Source organism: Pipistrellus kuhlii, unplaced genomic scaffold (genome assembly GCF_014108245.1).
Source record: "Pipistrellus kuhlii isolate mPipKuh1 unplaced genomic scaffold, mPipKuh1.p scaffold_m20_p_10, whole genome shotgun sequence".
Classification (NCBI taxonomy): Eukaryota; Metazoa; Chordata; class Mammalia; order Chiroptera; family Vespertilionidae; genus Pipistrellus; species Pipistrellus kuhlii.
The window spans coordinates 22,331,635-22,346,752 of NW_023425405.1; the positions used below are offsets into that span (position 1 = coordinate 22,331,635).

At 49.9% G+C, this 15,118-nt stretch overlaps 1 protein-coding gene and 1 long non-coding RNA gene across 2 annotated transcripts; one reads left to right on the top strand and one right to left on the bottom strand.

Annotated features, from left to right (window-relative positions):
- The first annotated feature begins 1,775 nt into the window (after positions 1–1,775).
- LOC118714182 lies at positions 1,776–7,809 on the top strand. Its single transcript, XR_004986503.2, has 2 exons — positions 1,776–4,255; positions 6,665–7,809. It is a non-coding gene; the product is annotated as an uncharacterized LOC118714182 (long non-coding RNA).
- An 883-nt stretch (positions 7,810–8,692) lies between these two features.
- NOBOX (NOBOX oogenesis homeobox) lies at positions 8,693–14,015 on the bottom strand. Its single transcript, XM_045578671.1, has 8 exons — positions 13,622–14,015; positions 11,876–12,427; positions 11,395–11,501; positions 11,065–11,171; positions 10,732–10,817; positions 10,310–10,541; positions 9,699–10,003; positions 8,693–9,080 (listed from the first exon to the last, which is right to left on the bottom strand). The coding sequence occupies exons 1-8, from the start codon at positions 14,013–14,015 to the stop codon at positions 8,779–8,781; spliced, it is 2,085 nt and encodes a 694-aa protein (XP_045434627.1). The 3' UTR covers positions 8,693–8,778.
- Positions 14,016–15,118: the final 1,103 nt, after the last annotated feature.

A 15,118-nucleotide genomic window follows, 5' to 3' on the forward strand; every position in this document is an offset into this window, starting at 1 on the left:
TGGTGTCTGTCAACTCTTGCCTTGTGATTCATACTTTCCTTTTTTCCTGAACCTTAAGGTATAGGCTAGTTGGGTGAATTTGGAAGTCCTATTCAGGCAATTAATGAGTTTATATTTTGATTTGAATTATCATGAAGGTATCTTCCCAGTTATTTTATCCTGTTTGTGAAAAGCAGTACAGTGTAATGGAAAGTGTCATAGGACCCAAGGCAAGATACCCTTGCTCCATGTATCACACTGCCATAATCCAGCCTATCCATGTCTCAGTCTCCTTAAATGTAAAATACAAGTTTGGACCAAGTAACTCTAAAATAACCATCCAACTCTACAATTTGTGATTGTCTAGCTCTGATCAGATCACCTTTCTCAGCTAAAGAGCATCATTCTTTACATTTTTTTTTCTCAAATAGAGCCCTCACACAGCCACAGAATAGCCATATTTAAAAATAATATATATATATAGATATATTGATTTCAGAGAGGAGGGAGAGAGACAGATGGAAACATCGGTGATGTGAGAGAATCATTGATTGGCTGCCTTCTGCACACCTTCCAGGGGGATCAAGCCATAACCTGGGCATGTGCTCTGACCAGGAACCAAAACATGACCTCCTGGTTTATAGGTCAATACTCAATCATCGAGCCATGCTGGCCGGACAGCACAGCCATTTTTTAAGCTGTGTCATTATACTCCTTTCCTTGACAGTGTACTCCTCTGCCTTATCTTTGGGAGGGCTCAAAAGTAAAACTGCATTGCAGCTTTGTACAAAAGTAAGAATACTACTATAGACTCTGTTCTATATCCAGGTAATGATGATATGACATGATGCTATCACTTTTGATAACACATTTTGTTTTGAGTCCATCTAAAAATGTAAGTTAGCTTGCTTAATTGTTAGAAAAGTAATCCCTGTCCTAATTAAGTTTGGGCTAATAGTAATTTATCTTAACAGGTTGATACTATCAAACAATCTAAAATGGGAGGGCTTTAGAAAAGTTCTATTGAAATTTCTCACTATTATCATAAATCCAGCTTTTTATTAATATATGACATACTAACATGTATATATTATAAGTAAATTAACAACTGGTTTTTCTTAACAGCAAATACCATAATTATAACTCAAGTTATTTGTTCAAACCAGTATTTGAATACTGGCCATATGACTCAAACAGAACCATATCCAACCTTATATTTTCCAGGAAAATTTTCCCAGAGAGGTAAAATATTAACTTCTGAATGATGTACAGGCAAATACTTTTTTTTTAGTTGAATGACTACTTCACTTGAAGTTGCTAAGAAGCTGAATTCTGAAAGACTAAAATCATCTTTAGGGTATTTAACATGAATTTGTTTAATTTGATATTATCAATTCATCTGTGAAGCTGAAAGACAATAGGATTCTACCTATCTTTAGGTCCTTGATATTAAAGACAAAACATACACACACACACACACACACACACACACACACACACACACAACAAAACTTATATATGCGTCATCTCTCTTCAGTTGAATTACTAAACTTTCTATACTTCAGGTTTCACAAGATCAGGTCCAGTTTCACTCATTATCCATTTCTTCTGCAAATTTCCAGAATTGACTCAACTTATTTTTTAATTCTAATTGGCATTATTTGTTGATTTCAGAGAGAAATTTCTTATGAGATTGTGAAAACAACCATTAACCAACATTTTTTTGGGGCAGAACTAGGAAGGCTCACAAATTAAGATGTATTTATTTTCCTTAATTTCATTTTCTTTCTCTTAAACAACTAAATCCATGATACAAAAAATTTTTTTTTGATTTTGGTTGTAGGATGACCAATTACTTTTTAATTGGCCTTTGGGATAGAAGTTGTTTAAAAGTCTTTGAAAATCTAAAGGAATTCCATTCACTGGTCCCCTTTCACACACATATTTATCCCCCTCACATAAACCTGATTTCCTTCTGTTGCTCTACCCAGAAATAGTGTGTGCTTTTAAGTGTTTAATGGTTGTGCCCTTATCATAACCTCTTCTCAGAAATGAGACCAAATTAGGAATCCAGGATTTGGTAGAGTGGTCCTTTATAGGCACTGCTCCTCACCCACCCTCCTAAGACAGGTCCTGGAATCTGGTGTGTGCGCGTGGCTTTTAGTCCTGCGCGTAAATGTCTTGGTGAGGGTTTGGCTCCATAACTAATGCAATTCAGTGACTGGTGAGCCAGAGTTGCTGTAAATATGACTCAAGAGCTGCCTGTTGTTTAATGGTAATCGTCTGACTGTAATCAGGTGTGCAGAGGGGCCAAAGGTTACAAGTAAATGAGCTAAAGAGAAATGGTTGCCAAACTCAGTTCTGATTCAAACGCACTGAACATTCTCTATACTTCGTTTTCGACCCACTTCTTCCCACCCACTTTAAATTACAGTTTTGGAGTAGAACTTTCTCTAGCCTCCTCCTCCGAAGAGATTCAGGCAAAGCATCCATTCAACCTGCAGAGTTCCCAGGAACAGCAGAGAGCGAGGCCTCGGTCACCGGGAAGACAGACGCAGGGTGTGCGGGTGAGTGGGTGTGTTGTTTACTCTCTCTGGGTGGCTGGTGAACGGGGCATGTGTGGAGGAAAGGAGCTGGGTTGGTGTGACCTGTAAACGTTTTCTGAGCTGGTGAGGGAGTGACTGCTGATCCCTGCTGCTTAGTGAGTGAGTCATGGGCCTGAGGGCAGAGCCTGCTACAGGGCGGGGCCCAGTCTGGCCAACAAAGTCCTCCAGGAGCACCAATGAACAGATAAATATTTTCCTGGCAGTTATCTGAGCATTTCAGAGAAGCAATTACCTCTGAACAATGCAGGTGGAAATTCAGGGGAGTGGGAGTCAGGTCAGATTATGGCACTGCGTGAGATGGACCACAGACCTAGAGGTTCCTGGATGCCAGGGAGTTCGGACTCTTTGGGAAAGGGTGGCTGAGGGTGAGGGACCGTGGGTACCCTGGTAGAGTCCACAAGTCCAGCAAGAGAGACTTCCACCCGAGAAGCTGTCTCAGGGAGAAAAGGGAAATGAAGAAGGCAAAGAAAGGTTTGAACCTTCAATGGGATTCATGCAGCCAGTTCTAGTGTTTTCTTATTGAGATCAGCTTGTGGGGATGAGAAATTCATCCCCTGTTGGAGGCAACAGTGGAATCTGGAGAAGGGAGATGCTTTGCCTAAAGTCACACAGCCAGTTAGTTATAAACTACAGGAAATAGCAGCCTGGTGTTCACACCTAGGGCTTAAGGGGATAATCTGCTGAGTTTGTAGAAAGTGACTTGCTATAAATTGTAAAGATTGAGTCAACACCATGTGGATAGGCAGATTGTTTTTTGAGAGCATGGGAGGAGCAGGTGGCAAGACTTGTGGAATTGTTAATTAGCAGGTTTTGGTGATAGAATTGAACTGGGTCAGGCAACTGACTGGAATTAAAGATAAGGTGTGGTTTGGCCTCAAATAACTTGGAAGTGCATGCATATGTGTGTGCATACATGCATGAATGTGTGTGCACATGTGTGAGTGTGTGTGAAGAGGTGGCTGTTTAGCTTTTAGGGTGGTGAGGTCTAGAGCATCTCTACAAGTAGATGGAATTTATGCAGAGACTGGGCTTCTTCCTTGAAATACAGCAATATAGGCATTAAATAAAAGTGGAGAAAAGGGGAAAGAGGAATTTTCCATTTGAAAATCAAGGAATATGGGTGTGTATTATTATTATTTTTTTTAAACTTTGGCAGTAGTCCTTTAAATTGGTTTGGGGACAATTTTTAGTGCACTGGGTATGAAAATGTACTTGATTTCACCAATTTAAATAATTATTATAGGAAGTAACAGAAAAGCCTAACCAAAATGAATAGGTAAGAAGGTTTAATGAAGTGGGAAAAATGGAATGCTTAGAAAGAGTAAAGGTTTATTGTTGTTGATAGCTCAGAAGGGACCCCATATTCCCAGCAGGCTCCTGGGATATGATGGGGTGAGGGTGCCAGTCTAGGGAGGACACATGGCATAGAATTTGGTGGAAGGGACCACATGAGCAGCAGCAGGGTGAAGGTGAACTGGAAAGGACCCAAGAATCTTCAGGGGTGGAAACTCCATTCTCAGATAATGAAAACCTATGGCAGAGGGAATGTACCTGGACAAGTAGGCCAGAGTGATGAGACCAAGAAGCAGATAAAGTAGGAAAGCTACAAACGCAGACTCAAATGCCATAATGCTGAGGCAAAAACCAACACTTCTAGACTTCCATTGCTTGTAGTTCATACTCCCAGATGCCTGGGCTCTGAAACAGGGAGTCAATTTAACATTTTCTCCTCTCCACCCACACAAGTAAGTTCTGATTTCTTCGTAGCTCTCGGAGATGCTTTCCTCTGTTTCCTTTCCGCTATTTTCATCTCAACAGCTCACTCCTGGCACTGGAGACTTCCCCAAGGGCATGCCTTCTCCCATCCTTTCACCTGCAGTCTTTCTGTAGGAGTGCTCTCACGATCTCAGCTTTGACTGCCTCCTTTTAATCCCTATCATCTACCTACAGTGTTTCCCAAATTTCTCTCATGATGAGAATCACCTGGTGGAGTTGTTAAACTAGATTCCTGAATCCCAACTAAGAAGTGCTAAACTAGAATTTTTGGGAACATTGTATACAATTTTACCTATATGTTCCCAACAATTCTAGTTTAGCACTTCTTAGTTGGGATTCAGGAATCTGTAGTTTAACAACTCCACCAGGTGATTCTCATTATAGAGAAGTTTGGGAAACACTGATCTACCAGGTAAGACTGGTCACAGCTGTACCCCCTCTAGCCATCCAGCCCCTTCCATCTGCCTCTTTCTTCTATTGCCCCCACAGCCACTTCACTTCCCTCTTGGCCTGTTCTTTCCATACATTCCAATCCCAGCTCTGCAGCATGGACCTTCCTGGTCCTTTACCACTGCTCTCTTCGCCCTCTCCTGCCTCACACAATATTCCTCTATCTTTTAAATCAAACTAAACAGTACTGTGTTGTTATTTATTTTTTAAATACATTTTTATTGATTTCAGAGAGGAAGGGAGAGGGAGATAGAAACATCAATGATGAGAGGGGATCATCGATGGGTTGCCTCCTGCACACCCCCTAATGGGGATCATCCCCCCCCACCCCAACCCTGGCATGTGCCCTGACTGGGAATTAAACTGTGACTTCCTGGATAATAGGTCAACATTCAACCACTGAGCCACGCTGGCTAAGTGTGTTATTTAAACACAGACCTAGGGTCTGTGGAGGATCCTAAATCTAATCTAGATTGCACCGATTGTTTTACTACACTCAGCCCCACCTCTGACCTTTTTTGTCATCTCCCTCTAAAACTATCCAAGTATACTGCTGCTTGAAGTTGGCACCTCCTGACCAATTCTAGTTTCTTTTGCAACTTTGGGCAAATACTTAAACCTCTCTGAGTCACATGAATACTACTTTATAAGGAAAAATAAGTAAAATACCATATAGATTTGTCATGAAATGAAATGACCTATTAGAGAGCTACATACACAATAAATTCTAAATAAATTATTACCATCATCATTAATATTTTGTCTGAGGATCAGTTTCTGGGAAAAGTATTTCAGTTCCCCATGGTCTTGCAAACATGCAAACACACAGAATTGGCTGTCACAAGTACCCATGCACCTGTTAAGGCTTGTCCAGTTTCTTAAGTGATATGTTCCCGAAGCGAGACTTCTCTGTCTGATTTGGTGATGTGGAAAATAAACTCAGAAGACTTTCATCTTGACTTGGTTAAGGCATTTTTAGGAAATCATTTAAACCTCCATGTCCTCCTCTGTAAATTAGGATAATTATATCTAATTTGCACAATTACTTGTCCAGCTTCCTCTCTAGACCTTGACCCTAGGGGGCTTTGATTCCTCCCCATATGAGAGCCCTTCCAGCTCTTTGTCTATACCCCAGTCTTTCTTCATCAGTCTCAGCACCCCTTTTTCTTCTGCCCCATTCTCCTCTTGGTGTTTCCAAGACAATTCTTCATGCCAGGTACTCTGCCTGAGCCATCTGGTGTGGTCTCTTGACCTCAATTAGCATTTTCTATGCTGAAGAGGCCCCACAGACCTATTTCCATATTATTCTCGCTAGATAACTACATCCACACAGATAACTACAGGAACTTCCACTCAACATACAGAGTGGTCTACCTTCCCAAAATTGGCTCCATCCCCATTATTTCCTTTATCAATTAATAGTATTTCTTAGTTACGAAAGTGTCCATCTTCTTTCCTTTCTATTAAATTCTTTCCAACTAACTTTCATCTTATTAACTGAGCCTGACTCTTTAAGTATTTCTCCAATCTTCTCTATTTTCTCTCCACCACCTCTCACTTAGACTCAACAGTAGCTCTATCTTGTTTCTCAGCTTCCTCTAAGCCTCTGGTCATATTTTCCATCTGTCTTTCTAAAACAAATTTGAACAAGATATGCCCACACCTTAAACCTGCCAGTGCTTCTCAGATCTTCTACCACAGCCTTCCCACTGGCCTTATTTATACAAATCCAGCAACTCTGAACCCCTCCTTAATCATCCTTCCAGTCTCGGGGGCCTCACACTCACTGTGCCTTCTGCCTGAAATACCCTTTCTTTCCTGCTCTGCTTATCCTAATCCTGTTCTTCTTGCAGGAGTGATGCCTCAGACTCCATTATTCTCAGTCCCAGCAGACATGCTGTCCACCTTTGGTCTTTGGTCCTTGGTCACACTTGGTTCTCCGGGCTGACCCTGCACAGCTCTGCCCTCCTGCGGTCTAACTGGGCACTTGTGTGGCCATATTCCTGGACAAGACTGTTGGTTTCCTCAATGCCAGAAAGACCTTTCATTTATCTGTGTTCACCCAGAACTGTAGGTCCTGTAGGTCCCACTGAATGCTGAAACATGTAGAGGCCTTTATTTCTGAGGACTTGGCGTTGAAACTCAAATGAGAGTGTGTTTTTGAAAGAACAGTGTGAACCAAACCGCAAATATAAAAACCATAAATCTCTCTCTGAACCAAAATAACACCACTTCAGGGTGAATGAAAATGATGTACTTCCCGGAAATCAGACTTATTCTTAATTCATAAAGACTGTTTAGGACTTGGAATCAATAGAAGCCAGATTGTATTTTGCTTCCTGTTTTTCTGTGCTCCGTTTATGCAAATGATGTTAAAATACGTGTGTAAAAATAACTTCTAATGGGCTGTCTCAGCAATAAGCAGCTAACAGGCACAGAAAATATCCTAGGAATCCAATAGATTTTAGAGCATTTTTTAGACACATGGGGAGCCTGGAGGGTTAGAATGGCAGGAAGGTGGGGAGGCTTCTATGAACTGGTTCACACCATGATCCCAGGGCTGCTCAGGAGCCTGAACTGCAAAAAGTTGAGCCCAGAATCAGAGGCCTGCTCCTGGACAACCTCTGTTTGGATCCAGACGTTAGCATGGATGTAGAGTCCTGAGCAAAGTGCTACAACCAGCATTGCCGGATTTAGCGTACATAAAAATATAGGACACTCCACTATTGTAGGAAGCATGCTTATACTAAAAAAGGATTTGTTTATCTGCAGCTCAAATGTAACTGGAAATCATACACTTTATCTGGCAAGCTACAATTCAAATGATTAATATCTCTGAATCTGACGTTAGTGGCTCTAGGGCTTTTGGAAGAATTAGCATGGGCTTTCTTACTGCAAACTAGCGATTTTCAACCTGTCTGCTGCAAGAATTTTTAAAACATGCAATATCTGACTAGTCTGGGGCACTGACCTCTTTTCCCTTAGATTGCCAAATAAATGACAACAGCCAACACCATAGCTGTCCCCTATTAAAGAATCAAAATTAAATCTATTTGTCAGATTGGCAAATAATATTTTTTGGTGTGCTGCAGAATCTTAGTCATTAGTTTACATGTGCCCTGATGAAAAAGGTTGAAAATAGTTGCTCTAAACCACCAGAGTTTAAGGCCAGAGAAACCGGTGGTGGGTCGCCACCTAGTGGAAACATTGTGATAGTGAAAGCTTAAGTTAGAGGGGGAGACATTTTTTTTTTATGGAGTCTGCAAGCAAGGATTCTGCTCTGGTCAATTGCAAAACCCTGAGCTTGCACTATTGAGAGGATGATGAAATCAAGAGGATGTGTACTTTCCAATAATCATAGCATCTAGAGGTCCAGAATGCCCTCCCTCCCTCTGCAGTGGACACTGTGGGACTATCCGATGTGGGGTGCTAACTATATATAAGAGCATCCACTTCTTAGCATCCCCTCAAAAAAAAAGCTATGGAGAGACTAGCCCCAAACGCTCAGTTTCTCCTCCAGCAGGAGAGACAGGCCAGGGAGAATGCCACGTCCATGTGATCACGCCCAGTGGTGACCTCATCTGGGAAGCTGAGTGGACGCAGTGAAGGGACTGGAGCTCGGTGTGTGAGTGGGGAGACATATAATTACAGAGAGAAAACAACATCACACTAGTTTACTGCTTACAATGAACATTCTGGCTCATGTGCCTGGTGAGGCAAGGAAACAACACAAGCTGATACAGAGTTCCAAAGTGGTACCGGCCATCACCTTCTTCAGGGCCGACGCCGTGCAGAGGTATGGAGAGCCGGTAGGGCCAGCCCCTCCCTCATCACACCAGCGCCCAGCAAGATGAGCTCACACAGGAGCATGTCCACAGTCTTTCCTAATGCTTCTGCCACCATCTCCCTGACGGCGGGCGCCCCAACCCTCTCCACCCAGCAGCCTGTCTGATATGTGGCCCCAGGACTAGGGGTCGTGGCTATTCTTGTCTTCCTCTCGGGCCTTCTCGAGTGCCAAGCGCTGCTCCACAATGGCCATGGGCTGCTCACTGGGGGCCTTGCTGGGTAGAGGCCCAGCTCCTGGCCTGGCCCCGTCAGGCAGCCGGCTGGGCCCTGGAGAAGGCTGCCTGCTCACAGGGTGAGCATAGGGAGCCGGGAACAGATCGGAAAAGTAGCCTTCCCCTCCCGAGGGGTACACCAGAGCTTGGGAACAGAAGGGACCAGGGAAGGGCAGTTCTGGCAAGCAAGGGTCATTCCAGGGCACTGTGCCTGTGGGGTGAAAGAACACAGAAGCAATTAGATGGGACTGAGGCACCAGCCACAGTTCAACATGCGCTGTGAGCATCCCCTGCCTACAACACACAGGCTAGGACCCCAGGCATGCTCCAGACTCGCGCCTGAGCCTGGTGACAGGGACACAGGGCACCATGGCAGCAAGGAGACCCAACCCCCTGGACACTCTTTCCCTTCCACTGGATGTAGTCGTAAGATGGCTGTTTCCAGGTTCTCAGAGGCCCAGTGGCCCATCAGAACACTTGTATTGGCCGCCAGCTACTCTGTGCCAGGCACGGCCCTCATGTTATTTCTCCTCTGCATCAGGTGCTCCATGCCATGGGAGTCATATTCCCATTTCTGAGCCCAGGAAACTGAGGCCCAGGAGAGTTGGAAACAGCTAAGCTGGACTTCACATTTTGGTTCCCTAATTCCAAAGCTCTCTAGCTATCTCTCTCTGCTCTGCAGCCTCTGAAAAACTTGAGGAACAAGACCCCTGTGGCAAGAAAAAAGCTCCCCTCGCACCATACCCTACCTCAGCCTCCTTGGCAATGAGGCCTGTCCCTTCTCCCCTTCCCCAGTCATCAAAGGTCCTCCCTTCCAGCCCTGACTCACCCATGCTCCCAGTGGGGGGCTGCAGCAGAACCTGCCCTGCAGGGGTCGCTGGGAAGTAGCCCTGCGAGGTGCCCCCACCGGGGCCGTAGGGAGGCGGGAAGAAAGTGTCCTCTGGCAGCGGGGGCGTCAGGGAGCTGGGTGTGGAGAAGGGGAAGGGATGCAGGTAGGAGAACTGGGGCTGCGGCTGTTGGAAAAGCTGGGTCTGCAGAGCCTGGGGGACCTGGAACAGCCCTGGCTGGCTGCTCAGCTGGTAATCCTGGGGTTCCAGCTCCTCCAGGTATGAGCAGGTGGGGGGCGGGGTGACACTGTGAGGACAGGGAAGCATTTTGTGAGGGTCGAGGCGGGGAGAGGGAGGGCTCCTCATTCTGACCACACAGGCCAGTGTCTTCTCACCCCTCTCCCCACCTCCAGACCCCACCTGCTGCCACCTCTGCTTCCTTAGCTCCCAGCTTCTCACATTGTTCCTGCTCTGCTGCTGAGATATCCTACCCTTTCCACCCCTTTCTCCCTCTTCTCACTTTCTAATTATTGCCCCTGGCCATCCCAAGCTCCTCTCTGCTCTGAAACCCCTCCCAAGATAGCTCAGCAGCCACCCCCACTGGGTTCCATACCTTGTCCCCCAGGACCCACAGGAGCCATCTCTGTGGCTGCTGTCGCTGCCAAATGTGTCCATCAGCAGAGGCATCAGTTGGGGGGTGTGCACAGGGCCAAGGGGGAATGGAAGGTTGGCCCTTCGGACAGGCGGGGGGCTGAAGAGTGGTGGGGTCACTGCCGCCCTCTGAGCCCCCTCGCTCGGTTGGGTTGGGGCCAGTGTCTGGTCAGATGTCAGAAGCATGGGGGGCTCTGGGAGCAGAAGACATGAGGTTGCGATGGTGAGAGAATGGGGAGGCAGACTTGGGGTTGCTGGAAGGTAGAAGCGCAGGACAGCAGAGAGCTGAGGGCCACGCTCATGCCTAGCAAGCCCCTCTGTCTTCACTCTCTTCCTGTCATCCCTTCCCTCCCCCAGATAATCCTCAGAAGGGGGTCAGCTCACCCGGCAGGATGTCTAGAGGGGGCTCCGGAGGGAAGGCTCCAGGCTCCGGGTCCATGGGCACAGCAGGTGGCAGCTCAGCAGCGGAGCTGGAGGTAGACAGAGCGATGGTTGTGCTTTGAATAGCCCCTAATTGTAGATCGGGGCCTCGGGCCAGGAAAGGGACAGACTCTGCCTCCCTCCAAGGCCCTGGCCGCTGCCCTGTCCCATGCAGCCAAAGGCCCTCTAAATGCTAGCCAGCAGCTCCAGCTTCAGTGCACAGACTTTGAGACCCAGGTCCCAGCGTGGGCCCCACTTCCTACCTCCAGGAATGACCCAGCAGGAGGAGAAAGTCACCTGTCCTGGCCGCTGGCGGGGGCTGGATCTGCAGGGCTGTCCTTGTCCCTCTTCTCATTCAGTTTCTCCACTTTCCGCCACTTGGCCCGGCGATTCTGGAACCACACCTGTAGGGAGAGATGCTAGGAAAGCTTGAGAAATGGGCAGAGTCTCAGACGGGCCCTGACTATCTCGTGAGGAGCTGCCTCACCACTATGCTGCAGACGCCCGCCCTGGGGCCGGTGTCATAACAGGTTCCTCTGAGAGCTTTCTCAGGTCATGGCAATGTGAACACGGCAAGAACCCAGCCTAGAGCTGTGCCACCAGCCGTCCCTGCCCAGCCCCCTTTACCATGATGCGCTGGGGGGTGACCCCCACGGTCTGGGCAATCTCCCGGCGCTTGTCACTGTCAGGGTAGTGGTCAGCTTGGAAGATCTTTTCCAGCTCCTCCAGCTGGTCTGGAAGGAGAGAGTCCCATGAATACAGACCCCAGGGATGCGGCAGGAAGAAGGATACCTGCCGGATGGGAACACTGGCCCAGCCCAGGGCTCCCCGTCTCACAACTGTTTCCCACTGGGCTGGGCCTTCTCTTTTCAGGCTTGGAGGTGGGAACTAACCTTTCCAACCGGTTTTCAATTTCACTTTCTGATGCAGCCCTAGCCCCTTACCCCCCACCCCTGAGGGGCCGTGGCCCCACCAATGCCAAGGCCAAGGGTCCAGGACAGGCAGTGTGCAAGCTCACCACCCTCCAGTCCCCTGGTCACGCTTCCTGCTGAGCGCACTTTCCCAGAGATGACACCAGACCTCAGGCTTACTCTCCCTCAGGGCTCACCTGAGCGGTACAGGGTTCGAGTCTTTTTCCGAACTTGGCAGGTTGCTTCCAAGGGCTTCTTTTGGTCTGTGTTTTGGCTGTTCTGGGCCAATGTGCTGAGGAGGTTGGCCAGATGGCAAGGCCCCCTGCCTGACCCACAGGGCCCTGGGTTGTTGGGGTCACGGGCTGAGTTAGTGACGTGGGGCGGTGACGTGGAAACTGGACCCAGGGCGGCAGACTTCTTCTGCTTCCCGGAGCTCGGAGAGAAGGACCGCTTCCCCGCCTTGGCCTCTCTCCTGGGGACGGAACCCCCGTCTCCCGGAGGCTGGGGTCGGGGCGGGACCAGAGTTCTGTCTTTGTGGACAGAGCCTGGTGGCTGGCAGTTGGGGGCCTGCGGGGGTGTCTTCTCTCCCGAGAGAGCGCAGGAGGAGGGCGGCTGCCCACGTGGGCCATCCTGAGTGGCAGGGGCTGGACTCCGCGGTGGTCCTTCCTTCTCCGACCCCGCAGCCAGGGGCTTGCCTCCACCTTCCTGGCCTGTGGGGAGCCAGCGCTGTAACTGGTTTCTGGTTTGAGCTTACGCTTGAATGTGTCCAGGTACAGAACTGGCTCCAGGCACACCTTCCTAACCTGGCTATTGTGAGATCAAAGTAGAGGAGCCACTGCTTTAAGGGTTGTCTGCAACTCTAAGAGCCTTGGCTCACCTACAGATGGTAGAGGGTCTCCTAACAGGGGGACTAACTTCCCGTGAGCGCCCTGCTAGTTTCCGGGCACCTGGATGGTGAGTTTGAACAGAAACGCAACTGTTCAGCGTTTCTAAGGGACAGATGTTGGGGTTGGGGCAGACTGGGCTCGTTTCTAAAATGAGCTTTTGTTCCTGCTGTAGATTCAAACATTATGTCTTAGAGCAGGGCCAGGGCAGCGTTGGACGGCAAAGGAGACGACTGGAACGACCCCTCACCTTCCACAGAAGGCACTCTGCCCTGCCAGCCCTCCTCACATCTATCCATACCCCTGTCCTTCCCCGGCAAGCGGAACCTCCCCAGGGGGCCAGGCCCAGGCGCTGCCTCACACACGAGAGGGAGGGTGACTCTGTGGACCCTCTCTGAGCCCGGCCACCTGTCCTGAGTCTGCCTGTTCTCCAGGTGTGCCCAGGCCCTGTGCCAGCACCTTCCATAGACCAGTGGCCTGGTTCTGTGCATCTACTCCTGCAAGAGAGGCACATCTCACGGGAACATGGATAAGAAGGTGAGTAATTTGCCCAGATCATAGGGCAAGTGCTCCTAACCTAAGCACAGCCCTCCCACCCCCCAAACCCTCCCCACCACATCCCCATTACTCAGAACCCCCAGAATCCTCTGCTCAAGGTGCTGCTTCATCGTTTCCAAATAAACTGGAATGTTTACAAATGCATACTAACTAGTGACTTAGTGCTATTGTTATTCTGGTGAAATTGAAAGAGATAGAATGCTTTAAGGAATGGCTTTCCCGGAGCGTGCTGGTTTTGCAGCACTTTAGGAGAGCTGGCAGCCCAGCACACCTGTATATAGTAGGTGCTCAATAAATGCCACGTATCAGGTAAGAATGGTGACGGGTGTTGGGACCTGGACTAGAAAGTCCTGGGGCTCCGGCCCTCACTTTTCTCCGCGTGCAGAGAGCTGGGGACCCGGTGGAGTGGGGCGCAGCGCTCGGCCTCCCTCTCCCCTCTCCTGAAGAGCCTCCTCAGGTGGGAGCCACTTAGCCCCTAGCCCGCCCCCCGCCCCGGCTCACCCCGCGGATCCTGGCGGGGCTCCTCGGTGGGTTCCATGGCCTGGACGCCGCGGCGGGGCCGGCGGGCTGCACAGGCGCGGCCTAATGAAGCCTCGCGGGCGGGCGGACAGGTGTGCGCAGCGCGCACGGGTGCGGGGAGCCGGGCCTGCGCCCCGCCGTCCGCCGGGGAGGGGCCCTCCCGGAGCCGGTGCGGGGGCAGCTGCAGGGCGGGGAGGCCCAGGCTGGGCCGGGCCCTGAGCCCAGGTGCGGCCTCGTGCGGCGCCCTCCCTCCCCTCCCCGTGGATATAGCGCCCCACGCGGGGCGGGGGCGGGCCTGAGCGGCTGCGGGGTTGGAGAGACTGGCTTCCGGCCCTGGGGACTGGCCAGGCCGCTGACACTCATGACACTTGGCCATGGCTTCGGTCATGGGCCTGGTCGTGGCTTGAGTCCCGACACAGCCAGCCCTTCCTTGTGACCTGTGAGGGTGGCTGCTGGAGCCACTCAGCAGAGGACTCCCAACGCTGGGCTGTTCCTCCTCCGGGTTCCCCACCCTCAGGCTGATGAGCCCCAAGATCCTGCATTGGCCCGCGCTGCAAGGTGAGCCAGCGGTGGCGGCCGGGGGTGGCCTCCAGGCACAGGCGGGTGACCGGGGAGGCACTGGGCGCCCAGGCTCCGTGTCCAGGCGCCCGCACAGGGGTGGGTTTCATTCTTGGAGAAGGAAGGGGCGTCTCACAAAGGAGCCCTCACAAAGGGATTGCCCCTGGGTGGACAGTCCTTGCCTTCGTTATAAAATGTTTCAGATTTAAAATTTGGATAACGGTTCCTCCGTCTGCCCCTGCGTGGGAGGCCGGCCGGGGGTGGGGAATGGCAGCTGGGGGCTGGCGACCGGGCCTCAGGTGTTGTGCGTTAGGACACGAGGGACAGAACCAGAATCACCTGGTGGTGCGTTTCCTGCGCCTTCAGCTCCTTCCAGGGGCTCCGCCTGTGGGCGGAGTGTGAGAGAGCTTTAGTTCTTCCTGAAACAAAACATTCAAACGGATTAACTTGTGACAATATAGTCAAAAGCTCTGGCTTCTGATGTTTCATCCTGACCCTGCAATGCCCGCTGGTGAACGAGGGGTTTAGAAACGGTGCCAGCTCCTCAGCTAGAAACCAAGCATCTGGGCCACGTGAGCAAGGCGTGGACTCCCAACTTTCCGTGTGGAAAATTGGGTCCAGCTGATGGTGACACGGTTGTGAAGGGAACACAAGAGTCTGCTTGCTAAGCATTTTAGGACACCTACTGTGTGCCAGGCACTGCGCATAGGTCTCTCACTGCCTGCAGCAGCCTACTGCGGAGAGGTTAGAAATGTAACACAAGGGGCCGCGTCAGTGCGGTGTGGGCGTGAGCTGGAAGGATGCACAGCTCAGAAGGGGCATGGGGAGCAGGAACGTCTGGTGGACCAGCCTGAGGGCCAGGGGGCAGGAGAGTCCTTGGAGAGGACACACAGGAGGATGAGCTGAAGGCTAAAGCCAGGC